Genomic DNA, 22,200 nt, shown 5'->3' on the forward strand with positions numbered 1-22,200 from the left:
ATGTCATTGTGACATACACCCTTTAAATACAGGGGTTCTTTTCAGGTATTTTAAATATAGCCATTTTGGGCAGAAATCTTTAATTGCGGCCTAGTGTGAGTCAGGGCATGCGAGATACACCCTTTAAATACAGAGCTTCTATTCAGGTATTTGAAATACAGCCATTTTGGGCACAAATCTTTAATTGCGGCCTAGTGTGTGTCAGGTCGTGTGAGATACACCCTTTAAATACAGGGGTTCTATTCAGGTATTTGAAATACAGCCATTTTGGGAAAACAAATTTAATTGAGGCCTAGTCTGGTTCAGGGCGTGTGAGACACACCCTGTACATACTGTCGTTCTATTCTACTATTAATTAAACACCCATTTAGGGCAAGATCCTAAATTCGAGAAATATGAGGAGAGCGTCAAATAAGGGACGTGGCCCAGGTTGTGGTGCTGCTGGTGGAGCTCCTGTTGCAGGGAGAGGACATGGTCGATCTGTGCCAGCTACACGCACAAGTGAAACCCCTTTCTCAGGTGCAAGTAGGCGACAGAACCTGCAGCGGTATTTGGTCGGGCCGAGTTAGCACCTGCAGCCCATGTCCATCAGTCTTTCACCTCACCCCCTTGCAAATCAGCCAAGCAGTCTGAGCCCCAAGTCATGCAGCAGTATCTTCTGCTTTTTGATGACTCTGTTAGCAGGGTTTCCCAGGGCCATCCACCTAGCCCTGCCCCAGAAGTGGAAGAGATGCCCAACCACTTATCTTTTAAGATGAGTACATGGGAGGACCATTGCAGCACGTCTCGGATGATGACGAAACACAGGTGCCAACTGCTGGGGCTTTCGAAAGCTGTACAGACCGACAAGGAGGGCAGGGTTGAAGACTGGGTGGAAGATGATGTGGAGGACGATGAGGTCCTCGACCCCACATGGAATCAAGGTCATGCGAGTGACCTATGTAGTTTGGAGGAAGAGGCGGTGGTCACACAGAGCCACCAGCACAGCAGAAGAGGGAGCAGGGTGCAAAAGCGGAGCGGCCGTCCTCTAGACAGAACGCCTGCTACTGCCCACTGCAGCAAGGGAACGAGCACACCAAAGCCAGCTCCAAGGAGTTCCCTGGCGTGGCAGTTCTTCAGACAATGTGCTGACGACAAGACACGAGTGGTTTGCACGCTGTGCAATCAGAGCCTGAAGCGAGGCATAAACGTTCTCAACCTGAGCACAACCTGCATGACCAGGCATTTAAGTGCTAAGCACGAGCTCCAGTGGACACCTCAAAACCAAAGGACAGCTTGTTGTTGCCTCTGGGCAGCCTGGCACACATGAGCGATTACATGCTGCAGTGTCTCCTCCTCAAGTTGCCCACATTCTAACTTGTGCTGATTACTGGGTGGCCACGCTGCTGGATCCCCGTTACAAGGACAACGTACTGTCCTTAATTCCGTCAATGGAGCATGATCGTAAGATGCGCAAGTACAAGCGCACGCTGGTAGACGCGCTGCTGGTGGCATTCCCACCTATCAGCGGGGGCACAGTGGAAGCACAAGGCGAAGGCAGAGGACGAGGAAGAGGTCGCCAATGCAGCTGGGGCACCGCCAGCACCTCAGAAGGCAGGGTTATCATGGCCGAAATGTGGAAAAGCTTTGTCAGCACGCCACAACAACCAGCAGCACCAGCTGATATGGAACGTCTTAGCAGGAGGCAGCATTTCAGCAACATGGTGGAGCAGTATGTGTGCACACGCCTATACGTACTAAATGACGGGTCTGCCCCCTTTACGCCTTTGAAGTTCTGGCCTGCCCTGCAGACAGTGTATTATCTGAACGTGTGTTTAGCACGGCAGGGGGCGTCATCACAGACAAGCGCAGTCGCCTGTCCACAGTCAATGTGGACAAGCTCACGTTTATTAAAATGAACCAGGCATGGATCCCACAGGACTTGTCTGTACCTTGTGCAGAATAGATATGTATACCAGCACTAACCACCCATTGTTATAATGCAGCGCAATTGCTCATTCTTGTATTTTGGATATTTCACACTCTTTTGGAGTGTACCCTAATTTTAAAACATAAAATTAAAACCAAAAACCTCGTCCTCCTCCACCACCGCTTCCACCTACACCGCTACGTCCACTGCCTCCTCAAACTCCTACTCCATATGGAACTCCACCTCATAAATCAATTTCTTTTATTTTATTTGTACGTATTTTATTTTATGTCATTTCACTAATTTGTCAGTTACATTTTCGGGTGAAATTCACCAATTTTTGGGGGTGATATACCACTGCTATACCTAGTAGACAGGTAAAAAAAAAATTATTGTTTGTTAAATTTTTGGGTGAAATTCACATTTTTTTGGGTGTAATATACCCCTCCTCTACCTAGTTGACAGCTTAATAAATTTCAATAAATTGTGACAGGGAATAAAATTTCAGAAATTCTTCTTTAATTGATGCGCGCCACCTCCTTTCATTCAATACTTAAACTTTAACAAGTTGTACGACATTTGCACTTCAATACTTTGTCCCACATTTCCGCTTTACTCTTTTGGCCCACATTTGGGCTTCTGTAATTTGTCCCACATTTTCGCCTCAATAACTTTTCCCATATTTCCGCTTTACTCTTTTGGCCCACATTTGGGCTTCTGCAATTTGTCCCACATTTGCGTTTTAACAGCTTTTCCAACATTTCCGCTCGATTCCAAAAAAAAATTATAAATTTATCTACGTTAAAATTTGGTTTCTATTTCTCACGCTCCCTCTCCGGCATGGAACCCTGATTCGCCGATAACCGTGATTAACATGGTAGGCTCAGAAAAGAACATCGAAAGTTGATAGGGAAGATATCCAAATGGATGGGGGATGTCACTGGGGCACCTCTACATAGATGACAGGAACATAAATTTATAAAAATCGTCAATTACATTGTCAGGTGACATTTATAAAATTTTGCCGGATAGAAACCCCTGCTCTGCTAGGTTAACAGAGAATAAAATTTATGAAAATCTTCATTAATTAATGCGCGCCACATCCTTTCATTCAATGCTTAAACATTAAAAAGTTGTCCCACTTTTACGCTTTAATAATTTGTCCCATAATTCCGCTCTATAATTTTAAATTTAAAAAAATTAATCCTCCCTTGGATGTGGTCTCTCTTTCTCATGCTCCCTCTCCGGCGTGGAACCCTGATTCCCCGCCACCCGTGATCACCATGGTAGGCGCATAAAAGAACATCGAAAGTTGATAGAGCAGATATCAAATTGGATCGTGAACATCACGGGGACGTGCGACATGGTGGGGCAATAAGTGTGCACACGCCTACACGAACTGACTGACAGGGGTCAGACCCTGCAACTTCTGGGACTCCAAATTGGGCACATGGCCTGAGCTTGCCCTTTAGGCCTTGGAGGTGCTGGCCTGCCCTGCAGCCAGTGTATTGTCTGAACGTGTGTTTAGCACGACTGGAGGGGGTTATCACAGGTTATATTTCCCAATGTTTTGGGGTGTACCCTAATTTAAATTTTTTTTTAAATAAATTTAAACCAAAAAGCAGTGTAGGCTACCTCCTCCTCCTCCACCGCCTCCACCTACACCGCCACATCCACCGCCTCCTCAACCTCCTACTGCATATGGACCTCGTCCTCCTAGATCAAGATTATTATTTTTTATTTTTATGTTATTTAAAGTCATTTCCCTATCCACCTATGTTTGCAAAGCACTTGCCATGCTCTTAACCACATTTTTATGCCAATTGCAGCCCTCTAGCCCCTTCCATGACATTTTTACAGCCATTTTAGTGCTCAAAAGTTCGGGTACCGAACTCTAACGTTTTTCTGAAGTTCCGTCGAACCCGAATATCCAGGTGTCCGCTCAACTCTATGTACCACCAGCAACTTGTGCAAGCAGAGTTGTTTCTTGGCCACACATTCCATTATCGATGGCTGATGGTGGGACAGAATAGGAGGAGGCATAGTCTGAGCAGAAGAAGCAGTAACTGATGAGGACTTGGACACAGTACTGCACATGGATGCCGCCTGGCTGCCACAAAAGAGACCGGGAGAAGGAGGACACTCTTGTTGTGGTAGCTAGCAGACACCACTGTCACTCCCATGGCTTATTTTAATCTGGAAGATCTTGCACAGGGCATTGCTTTTGTTTTCCAGCACCGTGGAGAAAAACTGCCAGACAGGAGATACTTGCAAACTCCACACAGAGCTAGCTGCAGCCGAGCTTGTTTTAGGTCTGGCACATTTTCAGCCTGCGACCACAGTATCATCTGCATCACCAGTTCCAAAGCTGACAATACTAGAAGCAGATTTGGCCCTGGCAGGTTTTAGTAGGTTCTAACTGTATGCTGCCTTCATTCTGTATTGCTGTCACTGCCACCATCCTCTTTCTCTGATGTTACCTTCTTCTCAGCACCCTGATCTAGCTCTTAGATCCTGTCCAACACTCAATCATTGTAATAGTCCTCAACCTCCCACCATGAAAACTGCGATATGTCATCATGGGCTTCCTAGCCCCCTCCAGATTACTTGCTTTATACTTGCCTTGAGTTCCACTGCTGCTACCACTGCCCCTACCACCACCAGTGCAGCAACAGGTGCCACTACTCCTACCACTACAAACTCAGCTATGCATGGGGTGCCCCTCCTCCCCCGAATATCCTCCTCATGGTAGTCTAAATGCTGAGCCTTCCAGTGCACAATTCCATCCTCCGTGTCCTCAAATAATATTGGGAGCCAGGGAGAACTGTGGCCAACTACTACTCCTGGCAGGTACTTATACTGCTGTTACTACATACATTCTGACTCTGGGAGGACGAGGCATGAGTCTTTCGTTTTGCACTCTTCCATTTCTCAGACATTTTATTATGAGGCCTATAAATGAAAAGTCAGGGGTTTGGAACAGACAGATTATTTAACAGTACAAGCAAAATGGCAAGTGTCTTTTGTAATTTAAAGACAGTGGCACAATTAAATGTCTCTCCACTTCTTCAAACACACTCCACACTGATATTGACAATTTACGTTGGGAAGAATGAAGTGAAATGTTTTAGAACTATGCGTTTAATATCAATGGTAAAACAATGAAAACTGTGTACTAAAATGTCTTTGAAACGCACAGTCTGATGTACTAATATATCCACTAACACAATATAACAATGCAGAGTTTGTTGTAAAATGTCTTTGAACTATGTGTTTAATAATATGAATATAAAATTGGTGTTGTCGCTGTAACATGTTTGTGCTATAATGAAACGTGTTTAACCCTTTGAGGACCTTGTGATTTTCAGTTTTTCGGCTTTAATTTTTCACTCCCTGCCTTCCTAGGGCCATAACTTTTTAAATTTTCCGTTCATATAGCCTTAAGAGGGCTTGTTGTTGTGGAAAAGTTGCGCTTTCCAAGTCCACCATTTAAAATTGCGCACAATGTAGTGGGGAGCTGGATTTTTTTTTTAAATGGGCTGAAATAAAAAAAATATAAAACGCCTGGCTGCACTGTAGAATCTAATAGATAAACCCATGCACTCTACCATCTGAGCCACCACACCTTCTTATCAAGGATACGATATAAACCTTGTTTACTGACTCTAAGGCTGGGTGGTCTCAGACTGTCTGAATCATAGCCCGCCCCCCTAATTAGACAAGCATTGGAAGTGAGCATACGAGGCTGAAGAGCAGATGTGATGTCACGAAAAGCCAGGGTGGGGGCCCAGCCTTGGAGGCAGGAAATCAAAAAATAAAGAGCAGAGCAGGCTGCCAGACAAGCTGAACAAGTGAGGTGGGACAACCACTTTAAGCACAGTTTGAGCATCCCCTCACTCCCTTAATACTTTCCCTAGAGGAATTCCCTCTCTTTAGTGTTCCTATCACACTACGTTACTGACTCGTGTCTATAATCGTTATTTGTCAGACTCTGCCCCCTCACCACGTCCTCCCAGTGTCATGTTATCCACAGTCCTCTACCTTGGTTTTACCTGCTAATACTAACATTAAACGCACTAGGCACTGTTTTCATGTGATTTATCAGAAAGCATAAGCTTTGTTTTTGTATGGCAGACCAATCTAAAGTTTAGACAATGAGTCCCTGAAATTAACACCTTCAGCGTAAAGATGAGCAAATTGATTCTAAACTAATCGGATTCAATAAGAATTTTGCAAAAATGTATCTGCTAAACAAAAACAAAGATCCCTCCCCACCAGCTACTCTTCTTGCTTTCTGTATGTCCCTAAACATATCATGCTGCTGAAGATATCATCTCTACATTATCCATTACACATGAAGAGCAAAGGTTTAGATTCTAGTGTAATGGATAATGTAGAGATGATATCTTCAGCAGCATGATATGTTTAGGGACATACAGAAGACAAGGAGGAGTAGCTGGTGGGGAGGGAGCTCTCCAGAAGGATCTGATAAATGATGCTGTAATCTTGTAGTTCACAGGATGTAAAAATGCTAATCACCGCTTCTATTATGGAATCGGTCATTAGCATGTAGGAGGCACAGGAAGGAGAGAACAGCGCATTGCTAGCAGTACTCAACTTCCCTGGTCTTATTCTGACCCCACGCTGTGTCCTGACACTTACAGTGTCAGGACGTAGAGCATGTAGATGCGCATTATGACCTGACACTGTGTGCTGTCAGGTCACAGTACAGCGTGACGGGAAGAAGACCAGGGAGGGCAAGTAAATCTGCCAAGTGGCAGCACCGCCCAGAGCTGGAGAGGCAAGTTTATTTTTTATTTATTTTAAACGTCTGATCTGAGGTCTGATGGGGTCTGATCTGAGGTCTGATGGGGTCTGATCTGAGGCGTGGGGTCTGATCTAATGCTGGGGGGTCTGATCTAAGGCTAGAGGGTCTGATCTGAGGCTTGGGGGTCTGATCTAAGGCTGGGGAGGGTCTGATCTGAGGCTGATGTAGGCTGGGGGTCTGATAGGAGGGTGATGGAGTGGGGGGCAGATCTGAGGCTGAGAAAAGGACAAAGGCAGGGACATTTCTGAAGAAAGAGGCAGGGACAGTGGCAGGGAGAGCGAATGCTGGGTGAACCCCTCTTTGGACCCCTCTGGGTTTAGCTTGACTGCCATTAATGCCAAATAAAGAACTAAATATATAACATTCTCAACTTAAAAATTAGACTGCAATATGTGGTCAAAATGGCTCCTGTACTATTTGTAATATATAGAGCTCACGCCATTTTGTGCTGCAAAAATACATTGCTCTAGATTTTTTATTGAAGCACAATTTGTGTAACTTACCCCTAAGTCACTTATATGTTTGACCAAATATAGTTGTCAAATTTTTAAGTTGAGAATTATGTATGGCCCCCGAATGATGTAAAAAATATCCAAATGGCCCTCGGCAGCAAAAAGGTTCCCACCCCTGCTGTAAGGGGTGCAGTCGCTACTGGGCCTAGGAGCCTGAGGGGGCCCAAAGACCCTTGTGCCACATAAGAAGAAGACACCGGTACTATACAAAGTTCATACAGGTCAAGTTACATCTCTGGCTGGAGGGAAAGGGTAAGGTCAAGAATTTGGCATGGGGCAGGGGATGCAGTTTCAAATTTCGCCTCAGGCAGCACGAAGGCTATGTGTTTCCCTGCCCCTGGCCACAAAGCACTGAGGGAAGGGGGACCAAGCTGAACTCTTGCACCAGGGCACATGAGCCTTTAGCTACGCCCCTGAATATTATATTATATTATACTATATGCAAGTAAGAAGGAGGACTTGCATCTACATGTGCTAGAATAGAATTCGTGGTATGATCTTGGTACTGTCATGCCCCGCTCTGACGATGTGCGGAGGTCGGCCAGGATCGCAGCACGAGTTTAGTGTTTGTTTTGGAGCCGTGCTGGATCCGCCTCTCATCAGGTGCACTGGGTGGGGTCATTAGTTTAAATAGCACACCATCCCAGTGCTCTGAGCGGATTATAGGAATCACTGTGGTCTTGGAAGCCAGGAAGGAAGGTTGTCTGTTCCAGCTCAGAAAGATAAGTGTGGTTTTAGTTTGGTTGTTTTGTGTCATCTCTCCCATCCAGGTTCTGTGCGAGCAGGCTGCTCCTATTTCCCCTCTTCACCATCTCAGGGAATTTAGGGAGTTTCAGCCCAGGCACGGGGACACATCATACCTACTACTAAGGTCTGCATGTGGGCTGAGCAGTGCAGGGAAAGAGGTCAGGGATTAGCTAGGAGGTGACCCTTCCCCTGTCTCTCGCCCAGAGCCTGGTTGGTGGTTTATTTGTGAGTCTGAGTGCACGTCCGCCGTGACATTATAATCCGCCCTACTGTGACTGCCATTACTCAGCGGTTTTTTGATGGCGTCAATTGAAGCACTGGTTGACCGCTTGCAGGGGCTATCCCTAGAGGTTGTGGAGCTACGTGGTTCGGTCACACGGTGTCAGAATGCTCTGGCAGCTGGTGCAGGTCAAATTTGTGTGGAGCCTAAAGTGGCTCTTCCTGATCGATTTTCAGGAGGTACAGATGACTTTATCCGTTTTAGAGAATCCTGCAAATTGTACTTTCGGCTGCGTCCATCGTCGTCCGGTGATGAGAGTCAGAGGATAGGTATAGTTATTTCTCTGCTTAAAGGGGACGCGCAATCCTGGGCCTTTTCTCTGCCACCTGGTTCTCAGGCCCTCCGGTCGGTGGAGGAATTTTTTAAGGCTCTGGGATTAATCTACGATGACCCAGATTGGGTCTCGAAGGCAGAGTCGAGATTACATAATTTGTTTCAGGGGGAACATATTGCAGAGGCTTACTGTGTTGAGTTTAGGAGGTGGGCTACTGAATCAGAGTGGAATGATCCCGCGTTACTTAGTCAGTTTTGTCAGGGGTTATCTGAAAGATTGAAGGATGCCCTTGCTTTTCATGAATACCCAGACTCTTTCGAGAACGCCATGTCTTTAGCAGTACGGCTAGATAGACGTATCAGAGAGAGGTATAGGGCTCCCTCCGCGCAAGGTACCCCTTCTGTGAGTGGTTTCGTCTCTACTGCCTCCCCGGGTGATGTTACAGGTAACTCTGGGGTAGCAGAGGAACCCATGCAGTTGGGTCAGGTTTCTTGCCATTCTGATAGTAGAGACTTTAGGAAAGTGCACAAACTATGTTACTATTGTGGAAAGAGGGGTCATTTTATTTTTGCTTGTCCTTATGTTAAACCACAGGTGGAAAAAAAAAAAAAAAAAAACTTCCCTGACACTTGGTAGTATGAATGGTGTGGTGGAGCAGGCAGGTATGCAAGCTCCCTGCAGTTCCCGTTTTCTCCTTCCAGCTATGGTGGCGCTAGAGTAAAAAAATGTTTTTGTTGAAGTATTCCTTGATTGTGGTGCTGGGGTAAACCTAATTGACTTTCTTTTCCTTCAAAACCTAGGACTAAGTACTTGCACTTTAGAGAACGAGATTCGTGTTTTCGCAATTGATTCTTCCCCTCTTTCTCAAAGGAGCCTTACTCACATTGTTCATGGTGTTCACTTAAGGGTGGGTGATTCACATGTTGAAATTATTTCTTGTTTTGTCATGAAGGATTTGCCAGCTCCTATAGTTTTGGGGTTGCCATGGTTGACTAGACATAACCCAATTATAGACTGGCAAGTGAGACAAATCATTGGTTGGAGTGAGTTTTGTTCGGATAATTGTCTTGGCACATCTATCTCTGGTGTGTCCATTACGGCTTTACCTCAGTATCTCTCGGATTTTGCGGATGTCTTTTCGGAGGGTGGGGCTCAGGAATTGCCCCCTCATCGAGACTATGATTGTCCAGTTAATCTCATTCCGGGGGCTAAGTTGCCAAAGTCTCGGCTTTACAACCTCTCCCAACCCGAAAGAGAGGTCATGCGAAAGTATGTCGCCGAGAGTTTGGCAAAGGGTCATATTAGACATCTAAGTTTCCAGTGGCAGTAGGTTTGTTCTTTGTGAAGAAAAAGGATGGATCACTGAGACAGTGTTTGGATTTCCGGGAATTGAACCGGGATCCATACCTCCTGCCTTTTGATCTCTGATCTTTTTGATCAGATTGTTGGAGCCAAGGTGTTCTCCAAGTTGGATTTGAGAGGGGCCTACAATCTGATCAGAATCAAGGAGGGGGATGAGTAGAAAACGGCCTTCAATACGCACGAGGGTCATTTTGAGAACGTGGTTATGCCTTTTGGGTTGACGAACGCGCCAGCAGTATTTCAGCGATTTGTCAATGACATTTTTTATCATTTGGTGGGGAGATTCGTAGTAGTTTACCTGGATGACATTTTCATTTATTCTCCTGATCTGAAGACCCATCAGGATCATGTGAGACCGGTTTTGACGATCCTTCGGGAGAATAAATTATATGCCAAATTGGAGAAATGTTTGTTTGCTGTGCAAGAGCTTCCGTTCTTGGGATACCTGCTTTCTGATTCTGGTTTTCGTATGGACCCCGAAAAGGTCCGGGCGGTTCTGGAGTGGGACCGACCAGAGAATCAGAAAGCTTTGATGCGGTTCTTGGGGTTTACGAATTATTATAGAATTTTTTTTTCAAATTATTCTACCATAGTAAAACCTCTCACTGATATGACCAAGAAGGGCGCCGACGTCTCTGTCTGGTCGGATGAGGCATTGTAGGCCTTTTCGGCTATTAAGGAGCGTTTTGCGTCTGCTCCATTCTGGTGCAGCCGGATGTGTCTCAGCCATTCGTAGTGGAGGTCGATGCATCAGAGGTGGGGGTTGGAGCGGTGCTGTCACAGGGTTCATCTCCTGGCAAGTGGGTCCCGTGTGCCTTTTTCTCCAAGAAGCTCTCGGTCGCCGAGAGGAATTATGATGTTGGAGATAGAGAGTTGTTGGCTATCAAGTTGGCCTTTGAGGAATGGCGTCACTGGTTGGAGGGGGCGTCTCACCCCGTTACGGTATATACAGACCATAAGGCTTCAATCTGCCAAGCGTCTGAACCCTAGGCAGGCCAGATGGTCACTGTTTTTTACCAGGTTCAATTTTGTGGTTACCTTTTGCCCAGGGGTCAAGAACGTCAAGGCAGATGCCTTGTCTCGCAGCTTTCCTGGGGGAGGTGATTCAGAGGATCCTGCGCCGATTTTAGCAGATGGGGTGGTGGTCTCCGCTCTGTACCCTGAATTGGAGATGGAGGTGTTGGGAGCCCAGGAGGGGGCTCCTGGTTCTTGTCCCCCAGGGAGGTTGTTTGTTCCTGAGGGCCTGCGATACAAGGTGTTCAAGGAACATCACGATACTGTCCTCGCTGGACATCCTGGTGGTAAGTCCACCTGTGATCTAGTATCCCAGAGGTTCTGGTGGCCAGGGTTATGTACGAGCGTTGAGAATTACGTGACAGCTTGTGAAACCTGCGCTCGGTCAAAGGTTGCTCATACTCGACCAGCTGGTTCACTTCTTCCATTGTCTATTCCGTCTCGTCCTTGGACGCATTTGTCTATGGACAGTGATTTTGGTGGTAGTTGACCGTTTCAGTAAAATGGCTCACTTTATACCACTAACTAGTCTGCCTAACGCTAAGACTCTTGTGCAGATTTTTGTGGATAATATTGTGAAATTGCATGGTATTCCTTCAGATGTGGTCTCTGATAGGGGCACGCAGTTTATCTCCAGGTTTTGGAGGGCGTTCTGCTCTCGGCTTGGCATTCAACTTTCATTCTCTTCAGCTTTTCATCCGCAGTCGAATGGTCAGACGGAGTGTACTAATCAAAACTTGGAGACCTACTTGAGGTGTTTTGTGGCTGAGAATCAGGAGGACTGGTCCTCATTCTTGTCCTTAGCAGAATTTGCGTTGAATAACCGTAGGCAGGAGTCCACGGGTAAGTCGCCATTTTTTGGCGCATATGGTTTCCATCCTCAGTTTGGTACCTTTTCTGGGACTAGTTCCTCTGGGATGCCAGAGGAGGAGAGATTCTCTTCTGCCTTATCCTCCATCTGGCGGAGGATTCAAGGGAATGTGGAGAAGATGGGTGAGAGGTATAAACGAATGGCTGACAAGAGACGTGTGACTGGTCCGGACCTGTGTGTGGGTGATCTGGTGTGGTTGTCCACTAAGAATATCAAATTGAGAGTGCCATCTTGGAAACTGGGTCCAAGATTTATTGGTCCGTATAAAATTTCTGCGGTGATTAATCCTGTAGCGTTTCGGCTGGATCTTCCGCAGACTTGGAGGATCCATGATGTGTTCCACAGGTCTTTACTAAAAAAATACGTGAGACTGGTGGAACCATCGCCATTGCCTCCTCCTCCTGTTCTAGTCGAGGGAAACTTGGAGTTTGAGATCTCCAGGATTCTCGACTCTAGAGTTCTTCGGGGTTCCCTTCAGTACCTGGTGCACTGGAGGGGATACGGCCCTGAGGAGAGGATGTGGGTTCCGGCGCTGGATGTCAATGCCAGACGACTGGTGAGGGCTTTTCATAGGTCCCATCCGGATAAGGTTGGTCCGGGGTGTCCGGAGGTCACCCGTAGAAGGGGGGGTACTGTCATGCCCCGCTCTGATGATGTGCAGAGGTCGGCCAGGATAGCAGCACGAGTTTAGTGTTTGTTTTGGAGCCGTGCTGGATCCGCCTCTCATCAGGTGCACTGGGTGGGGTCATTAGTTTAAATAGCACACCATCCCAGTGCTCTGAGCGGATTATAGGAATCACTGTGGTCTTGGAAGCTAGGAAGGAAGGTTGTCTGTTCCAGCTCAGAAAGATAAGTGTGGTTTTAGTTTGGTTGTTTTGTGTCATCTCTCCCATCCAGGTTCTGTGCGAGCAGGCTGCTCCTATTTCCCCTCTTCACCATCTCAGGGAATTTAGGGAGTTTCAGCCCAGGCACAGGGACACATCATACCTACCACTAAGGTCTGCATGTGGGCTGAGCAGTGCAGGGAACGAGGTCAGGGATTAGCTAGGAGGTGACCCTTCCCCTGTCTCTCGCCCAGAGCCTGGTTGGTGGTTTATTTGGGAGTCTGAGTGCACGTCCGCCGTGACAGGTACTGCCATTATGACATTAAGGAGACACCAGGAGACTGCACCCTAGACTACAAAACCTTTGAAGATAATGATGCATTTATCTCCTGATGTTCATGTTCAAGGTGACAATCCGTGCACAACTTTGATTGACCATTTGTAGTATTGCATGGTTCCGGCCTAAGACCTCTCAGAAAACTGTTGTGCCACTCTTGTGCAACCACAAAGGATCTGCAGCAGTGGACAGAGGAGGCCATCTTAAAAGTCTACACGGGCAGAAAATAGTGAGAAGATCCAAAAAACATGTAACGTCAGCTGTAATCCTGCCATCTCCATCTTTTTCATTATACAAGGATAAAACATATAATACTGGTGGATAAAACAAGACTGAAGACAAGATCTTTATAGCCTTCTACAGACCATAAGGGACATTTCATGAGACCTTATCTCCATCTACCTGATCATCCTGTGGGACATTGTGATGCTCTTCTGCACCATCCTGTAGAAGAAAAGAACTGGGACATCTCTCCGATGTTCTTCTCTCTTTAACTGTAGGAAACACATCCAGTGACTGAATTCATTCCTTACAGATAATGAGAGGATGTGTGTATTTAGTCATGTCTATTACCTGGTGATGTGAGAAGCCGATGATCCTCCATCATGATATCCTTATATCCATCTACCTGATTATCCTGTGGGACATAGTGATGTTCTTCTGAATTATCCTGTGGAAGAAGAGGACTGGGACATCTCTCGGGTGTTCTCTCTTCCTTACCTGTATGTGTTGCAGAATCAGGATTAGATCAGATGGTCAGCGATGTTGTCTTAGGTATACATCTTGGGGCACATTTATTAAGACCTGTGTTTTAGGTGCAGGTCTTAACAAAGCCCTAAACTGGCGGTGGTTCAGACGAAGTTATGAAGAGGCTCAGGCCTCTCTATAACTTCCGGGCTTCCAGCACCAGTTCTATATGTAAGACAGCTTCCAAGTTATCTTACAGTAAGACCCTTTTCTACACCTGAAACATTTGTAGAAAATGGTAAATGAGACATGCCTGCTGGCCTGCTCCCTTCCCCATCCACTCCACGCCGACAATTGTAGACCTGCCGCCCCCCATTGCACCGACATCTACACCTGAAATACGTCTAATTTAGGCTTATTTCAGAATAGTAAAGGACCCCCATTGTGTTTACACCTCAAAAAGGAGCTTAGCTAAAGACTTAATGACCATATTGAAGTGAATACTGAGTACTTTTAGTACTAACTACTTTTGCTGAGATAGAAATAGAGGCCTTTAAGTAATCGATTAAAAATGTTATAATGGAATGGTTACCTTTAGAAAGTAGATAATATTTGCACTAGAAGTGGAAGCCTTGGCCAAGATAAATGTATTTGTCTATTAAAACTAACCATTTGCATGTAAGATCCTCACCTGTCTCGCACTCCGGTGTGACTAAAAAGGGTCCTCGTGGAGCTGCGGGACAGGTTATGCGTGTCTCCACTGATACTCCAGCTCCGACCCCTTTGCGAACCGACGCGGGGACGCGTTCGCATGTGCGCCGGAGGGGAAGACCGCATGGGTTTCGGGGACAGCTTGGCCGGGCTAGCGCCACTACTCTGCGGCCGGGCTGGTCTCCGGTGCCTATTGCGGATTCCATTCCGGTGTCCATGTCGACGCGCTCGCGCACTCTCTCAGAGCCTGTCGTGCGTCCACGTGTACGCTCGAAGACGGGTTTGAAAGGGGATACGGGGTCGATGGGAATAGTACCTGGCCGCAAGTTCAAAGTAGATTAGGGGGCAGGGTTGGTCTAATTGACTAATGTCCGACCAAAGCCTTGTACACAGGTGTAGGGCAGGATCATGACCTATGGTGAGTGGACACTTGGCGCCCTGGGATTTGTTAGCAGGCACATAAAAGGTGGCCTCCCAGGTCGGTCAGTGACCACTGTTCTCTTCCCTCATCCAGGTGTAGGTCAGTACTGCTTGATGCTGACTGAAGTTTTCTTGGACTTCGTCCGTTCCAGTGGGATCTGTTCACTCGGCAAGTTACACAAGGACTATTGCACAGATCGGGACTACTCCTGGCTTCCCTTTGTTTTGTTTGCCTGATATTAGCTCCAGTGTTTTGCCTGGACTTTGTTTATTTTGTTAATAAACCCCTTGACTTCATCTTCACTGGTCTGTTTTGTTGGTGCCTTGCATTACAGAACAGTGGGCCCAACAAACAGTTGCCATGGAAAGAATCCAGCAGCAGCTAACTGAGTTAACACGAGCAGCTAATCTGTTAACCCAACGATGCCCGAATGTGCCGTCAGTCGCTGCAGCTCAAATCCAGGAGCAACTGTCTAATGTGATGGGGGAGGTTCAGCAGCTGCTCCAAGGAACCTCCACGTTACCCGTCACGATCGCAAGACACCAAGTGAAGCCGAAGATTCCTCTGCCTGACTTATTCACAGGAGATAGACAGGAATTCCTAAACTTCAGGGACTCCTGTCTTTTATATTTCCAGTTGCGGCCGATAGCTTCCGGCAATACCAGACAGAGGATTGGGATCATAATGTCCTTGCTGCGTGTAGAACCCCAACGTTGGGCGTTTAATTTGACCCAGGACTACGTCGCTTATTCGTCAGTCGAAGCTTTCTTTGAGGCCATGGCCGTTATCTACGACGACCTGGGTCGTACCCATACTGCTGAGAACCATTTTGAGCATATTCAGCAAGGTCGCCGCCCTGCCGAAGAATACGCAGCGGAATTCAGGTGATGGTCAGCTTTCACCACCTGGGGCGACACAGCCCTCCGCCATCGTTCCCGGCTGGGACTTTCTGATGCAGTCCGGGATCTTTTTCTAGCCTTACCCACTCCCGTCTCATTGGAGATGGCCATCTCCCAGGCAATCGATGTTGACGGGTAGAACGGTCGACTCGCTTTACACCTTCACGGCCACATCCAGGGGCCACCAAGCCAGCAGAAGAGCCAATGGAGGTTGGGTCCTCCCATCTTACACAAGCGTACCGAGCTCATCGCCAACAGAAAGGTCTGTGCCTGTTTTGTGAAAAAGCAGGACATCTCGTTAAGACCCGGCCCCTCCTGTAGACGGGAAACAAATAAACCTAGGGGGCATAGAGGAGAACCTCCTAGGTGCTATTATCCCTCCTCCAACTCAAGTGATGATACCTATTTCGCTACATTGGCAAGACAAAGTCCATGTGTTTTCTACCCTGATTGATTCTGGGGCAGCAGGGAATTTTATGGACTCAGTCTTGGTTCATCGACTTGGCATCCCGCTTATCCAGCCAAAGACCATGGGTGACCGCTATTGATGGATCTCTTCTCCAGGATGGTCGTGCAGTGTGGATGACGCCCGGGATGCAGGTAACAGTGGGGGCTGATCATCGGGAGACCTTAAGCCTTTTTGTCCTGGACATTCCATCCACTCTGGTGATTTTGGGTCTCCCTTGGTTGAGACTCCATAATCCGATAGTGGACTGGCGCTCAGGTCAGATTTGCCAGTGGAGTACTGAATGCCCCACTCGGTGCATATGTCCTGAGTTGCCACTAGCCTCCATGGAAGTATTAAGTAAATTACCCCAGCATTACCATCACTTCCAGGGCGTGTTCAGTCTACAGGGGGCTGATGTGTTACCTCCCCATAGGTCATATGATTGTCCCATAGAACTATGCCACCCCCAGGGACATCTATATAATCTCACTGGGCCTGAGATTCAGGCCCAGCGTGATTATTTTAAGAGAGTTTCGAGAAGGGTTTCATTCGTCCATCCACTTCCCCCGCTGGAGCCTGGTTCTTCTTCGTGGAGAAGAAGGATGGAGGCTTGAGACCCTGCATCGACTTTCGCGCCCTCAATCGGATCACGGTGAAGAACCGTTACCCTCTGCCTCTGATTGACGATTTGTTTTCTCAGGTGGCAGGGGCCCGGATCTTCACCAAACTCGATTTGAGGGGTGCATATAATTTGGTACGCGTCAGAGAAGGTGATGAATGGAAGACCGCATTCAACACCATGGACGGGCATTACGAGTATCTCGTTATGCCTTTTGGTCTCTGTAATGCTCCTGCGGTTGTAACGGGGTGCCAAAGGCGCACTCGGTCTCCCATCAGCCGCAGACCTGCTTCGAGAGCGAGGATCTGTGTTTGACCTCTTCGGGAGCGAGGATCTGTGTTTGACCTCGTTCCCAGGGCGGCTTTGCTAGCTGGGAGGCTCCCTGCGCCTAGGTCTGCCTTTAGCGCCGAGCTGATCACTCGGTGCTCGACTGGTCGGTCTGTTGGTCATGTGACGCTGGCCACGTCACATGACCCTCACTCCCCACTATAAATACAGGCAGCCTGCTGGCCACAGGTTGTCTGTTAATTTAGGTTCCTGGCGTTTGTTGGATACCTCTATACTTACCTGATGCTGTTCCCTGACGATCCTTTGCCTGCTCCTCCTGTACTGCGCATCCCTCCTGGTATTTTGACCTCAGCTTCCACCTGACTATTCTTTGCGGACTCCTTTGGTACTTCTCAACTCTCCTGGTATTTATGACCCCGGCTTCTCCTGACCATTCTTTGCTTATCCCTCTGTACTGCGTTGTCCTCTTGGTTTTGACCCGGTCCGTTCACTATCCGTTATTTGTCTTGTCTGTCCTTCCCGCACGTATCCTAAGTTAGGGACTGCCGTCCAGTTGTCCCCTGTCATCAGGACTCGTGAGGCAAGTAGGCAGGGCCAGGGGTGAGGGTGGAGCGCAGAGGTCACTATCCTCCCCCCTGTGTGTGTGTGTACGTGACCGTTGCAGATTAACAGGCCCAATAACCACTGTATAATGAATCCTCTGGTGACCCTGACTGACCATGTCTCTAATCTGATGCAGATGGTGCAGGAGCTAGGGGAAAAACTCAGTTCTTTTGAGTTAGGGCAAGGTTCTTCCACTCCTCAGGCCTCCAGTCCGCATTCTGAGCCCCAGATTAAGCTCCCAGAACCCTTTTCTGGAGACCAGAAGAAGTTTCTCTCTTTTAAGGAGAGTTGCAGACTTTACTTCCGTTTGCGCACGTGTCCTCTGGCCCCGAGAGTCAACGCGTGGGCATTATCATTTCCCGACTACAGGGTGATCCCCAGGACTTAGCGTTCTCTTTACCTACTGGCGCCAGTTGTTTAACTTCTGTGGAGGGGTTCTTTCAGGCCCTGGGTACCCTCTATGATGAACCAGACAGGGCTCTGGTAGCCGAGACGGCTCTAAAGGCACTGGTTCAGGGCAATCTACCTGCGGAGGATTATTGCACCCAATTCAGAAGGTGGTGTGTCCCCTCAGGATGGAACGAACCAGCCCTGAAGAGTCAAATCAGGTCAGGTCTGTCTGATAATTTAAAGGATCTTCTGGTCAGTTATCAACTTTCAGAGACCTTAGAGGAGATGATGACCCTTGTTGTCCGACTTGACCGACGGGTTAGAGAGAGACGACAGGAACGACAGTTCTCTTCCCAGATGGTGGTCCAGCCAGAGGCCTATCCCAGAGACAACGCTGAGGTCTCCACGAGGAACCTATGCAGGTTGGCATGACCCGAGGGAATCTTCGCCGCAGACGTGGAGAATGCTTTTACTGTGGAGATCCTGACCATTGGATAAACCAGTGTCCTAAGAAGGTCCTCTCTGTCAAGTCTCCTAAGGCAAGGCAACCTAAAGACCAGGTACACCCCGATTTTTCTAAATGTAAGCTTTTGGTACCTATTACGATTTCTCTGGGGGTAGATAAATGGCCGGGTAAGGTATTTATTGATTATGGCTCAGCGGCCAGCTTTATTGACTCTGAGTACGCTGTAAGATTGGGTATTCCAATGTTTGCTTTACCAACTTCTATCCATGTCATGGCTATTGATGCTTCTCCTCTTATTGGTGGTACGGTGAGCTCATGTACCTCAGAGATTTTTCTAACCGTGGGTGTGTGTGTCATGGTCTTACCTGCTTGCTGCTCTCCTTCGTTTGACATGTGCTGGCGGCCATCTTGGGTCCTGGGTTTCTTGTAGCCTTCCACCCTGCGGCTCCTCCTTCCCCTGGGAGGAGCTGGATGCCTAGCTCATATATATAGGAGGTCTGTGGCTTCAGTTCCTTGCTTGGTCCCCTTGTGTTCACATGCTTCTAAGACTGCTGCTGCTTCTGGTTCCTGATCCTGGCTTCGTCTGACTACCCTGCTGGTTCCTGATCCTGGCTTCGTCTGACTACCCTGCTGGTTCCTGATCCTGGCTTCGTCTGACTACCCTGCTGGTTCCTGATCCTGGCTTCGTCTGACTACCCTTCTGGTTCCTGACCTCTGGCTTCGCAAAGACTCTGCTCGGTTTCACCATCCGTTTGGACTTTTGCTTTACAGCTTTATTTTCAATAAAGCCTTCTATTTTCACTTATCTCTTGTTGTACGTCTGGTTCATGGTTCCGTGACATTAGGACCAAGCCATGAATTCTGACGGTACAGGGCCATCCTCGCTACCCACGCTGGTTGCCAGACTTGATCAGCAGGATCACCTGTTGGGTCGGTTCGCTGTGGCGTTGCAAACCCTGCTTGAACGCACGGCTCATTTCGCTCCCGTTGCCGATGGGTCGGTTGTCGCTCCTGGGCTCGCTCCTACTGCCGCTCCGGTTGTTGCGCCAGAGTCTACCCCGACACCTGTTGTTGCGCCTGCGGTGTTTCGGGGTATGACCGGTTCTGCCCCTCTTCCACAGCGCTTTGGGGGAGAGCCAACTCAGTGCCGAGGTTTCCTTAACCAGGTGGGCATTTATTTCGAGTTGCTGCCACATGCCTTTCCTACTGAGAGATCAAAGTTGGGCTTCTTGATCTCGCTGCTCTCGGACAAGGCCTTGGCCTGGGCCAGCCCTTTATGGGAGAACAACAATCCGGTGGTTGCCGAGTTTTCCGGTTTTGTTGCTTCTCTTCGGAAGGTATTCGATGTGCCGGCTCGTGCTGCCTCTGCTGCGAAGCTCCTTATGTCCATCAGACAGGGTTCACGATCCGTAGCTGAATACGCCATTGAGTTTCGTACCCTGGCAGCAGAGGTGGGCTGGAATAATGAGGCTCTGGTCGCTGCTTTCTCTCATGGTCTCTCGGATGCCTTGAAGGATGAGGTTGCAGCTAAGGACCTACCAGTTGAGCTCGAGTCTCTTATTTCTTTCCTGATTTTGATTGACACCAGACTCAGGGAGAGACCTTCCTTTAAGGAGAACCTGCGGAGGTCTTCTAACAGATTGGTGCCTACGTTTGCTGTCCCACCCGTGCCTCCCTCTCCTCCCACGCCTCCTGGGGATGACTTGTCTGGGGGTGAACCCATGCAGCTGGGGTTTGCTCGCCTGTCCGAGGGGGAGAGGGCACTCCGGAGACGCGAGGGCCGATGCATGTACTGTGGTCTCGGTGGGCATTTTCGGTTGGCATGTCCGAAACGTCCGGGAAACGCTCGTACCCTGAGATCCTGTCGGGGGCAGATCTTGGGTGGAGTCTCCTCGTCCCCGGTTTCCCGTGTTGACAAACCACTGATCACTGTTGTCCTCTCCTGGGTCGGGGGCTCGGTGACGACCCAGGCGTTGGTGGACTCTGGTGCTGGTGGTTTGTTCATTGATAGTGTGTTCGCTGCCGCCAATTCCATTCCTCTGCAGGCTCGAGGTTCCCCACTGGCTCTTGAGGCGATAGACGGCAGACCCCTTCTGCCGCCACACGTGACTCATGAGACCCTTCCAGTGGGGATAGCCATTGGTGCCGTTCACAGAGAGTCGGTCTGCCTCCAGGTTATTTCGTCTCCACACTACTCGGTGGTCTTGGGGTACCCCTGGCTCCAGAAGCATAATCCGACTTTCGATTGGAGATCGGTCGAGATCCTCTCGTGGTCACCGCAGTGTGGGGCTAGTTGCATCCATGGGTCTGTCAAGTTGCTGTGTACTTCCTCGGACTCTCTGTTGCCTCCTGAATACGAGGAGTACCGGGATGTATTCGATAAGGTGCGCGCGGTTGCCCTAGCTCCGCACCGCCCATACGATTGTGCCATAGAGTTACAATCTGGTGCCGTTCCTCCTCGTGGCAAAGTCTATCCACTGTCGGTAGCGGAGAATGAGGCCATGGAGGAGTACGTGAGGGAGGCGCTTTCACGCGGACACATTCGCAAATCTTCGTCCCCGGCAGGGGCTGGATTTTTCTTTGTGAAAAAGAAGGGCGGTGAGTTGAGGCCTTGCATCGATTACAGGGGTCTCAATCGCATCACGATCAAGAACGCTTACCCGATACCCTTGATTTCCGAGCTGTTCGATCGCCTTAAAGGGGCCACGGTCTTTACCAAACTCGACCTGAGGGCGGCATATAACCTGGTAAGGATCAAGGCGGGCGATGAGTGGAAGACCGCGTTTAACACCAGGACCGGTCATTACGAATCCTTGGTTATGCCCTTTGGGTTGTGCAATGCGCCCGCAGTCTTTCAGGAATTCATCAACGATGTTTTCCGTGACCTGTTGCAGCAGTGTGTGGTAGTCTATTTGGATGACATCTTGGTATATTCTGAATCCATGGAGGCCCACATTCTGGATGTCAGACGAGTGTTGCAACGGTTACGAGAGAACAAGCTGTTCGGTAAGCTTGAGAAATGCGAATTTCACCGATCCCAGGTAACCTTCTTAGGTTACATCATTTCCGCTGAGGGGTTCTCCATGGATCCTGAGAAGGTTTCGGCTGTCTTACAGTGGCCCCAGCCCAGTGGTCTTCGTTCCCTGCAGCGCTTTTTGGGCTTCGCCAATTATTATCGGAAGTTCATCAGGGACTTTTCCATGCTGGCCAAGCCTCTCACGGATCTGACCAGGAAGGGCAGTAATTCCCAGGTCTGGCCGCTCGAGGCCATCCGAGCTTTTGAGGCCCTAAAGTCCGCCTTTGTGTCGGCTCCGATTCTGTCGCATCCCAACCCTGGGTTGCCCTTTGTCCTCGAGGTGGACGCGTCTGAGACGGGAGTAGGCGCCCTTCTGTCTCAGCGTAGAACACCAGAGGGTCCTCTGCTTCCTTGTGGGTTTTACTCCCGGAAACTGTCTTCCGCGGAGTGCAACTATCAGATTGGTGACAGGGAGTTATTGGCCATCGTGCAGGCCCTTAAAGAATGGAGGCACTTGCTCGAGGGTTCGGTGGTTCCGGTTCTCATCCTGACGGACCACAAGAATCTGACCTACCTTTCTGAGGCCAAGAGATTGACACCACGTCAGGCCAGATGGGCTCTGTTCTTGTCACGTTTTAATTACGTGGTCTCCTACCTACCCGGTTCCAAGAACATCAGGGCGGATGCCTTATCA

General features: G+C 48.6%; 2 protein-coding genes across 2 annotated transcripts in view; one reads left to right on the forward strand and one right to left on the reverse strand.

The window, feature by feature from the left end:
- LOC121003546 (zinc finger protein 22-like) overlaps positions 1-22,200 on the reverse strand; it is a 717,821-nt gene that overhangs the window by 683,573 nt on the left and 12,048 nt on the right. Inside the window, exon 2 of the mRNA XM_040435448.1 lies at positions 13,587-13,678. Within this exon, the coding sequence (XP_040291382.1) occupies positions 13,587-13,678 (92 nt within the window). The remainder of the gene's footprint in view (positions 1-13,586; positions 13,679-22,200) is intronic.
- Positions 1-22,200, forward strand: part of LOC121003529 (zinc finger protein 268-like) — a 948,872-nt gene that overhangs the window by 173,786 nt on the left and 752,886 nt on the right. The gene's annotated exons all lie outside the window — the stretch shown is intronic.

Source organism: Bufo bufo, chromosome 6, assembly GCF_905171765.1.
Source record: "Bufo bufo chromosome 6, aBufBuf1.1, whole genome shotgun sequence".
In the NCBI taxonomy this organism is placed as follows: Eukaryota; Metazoa; Chordata; class Amphibia; order Anura; family Bufonidae; genus Bufo; species Bufo bufo.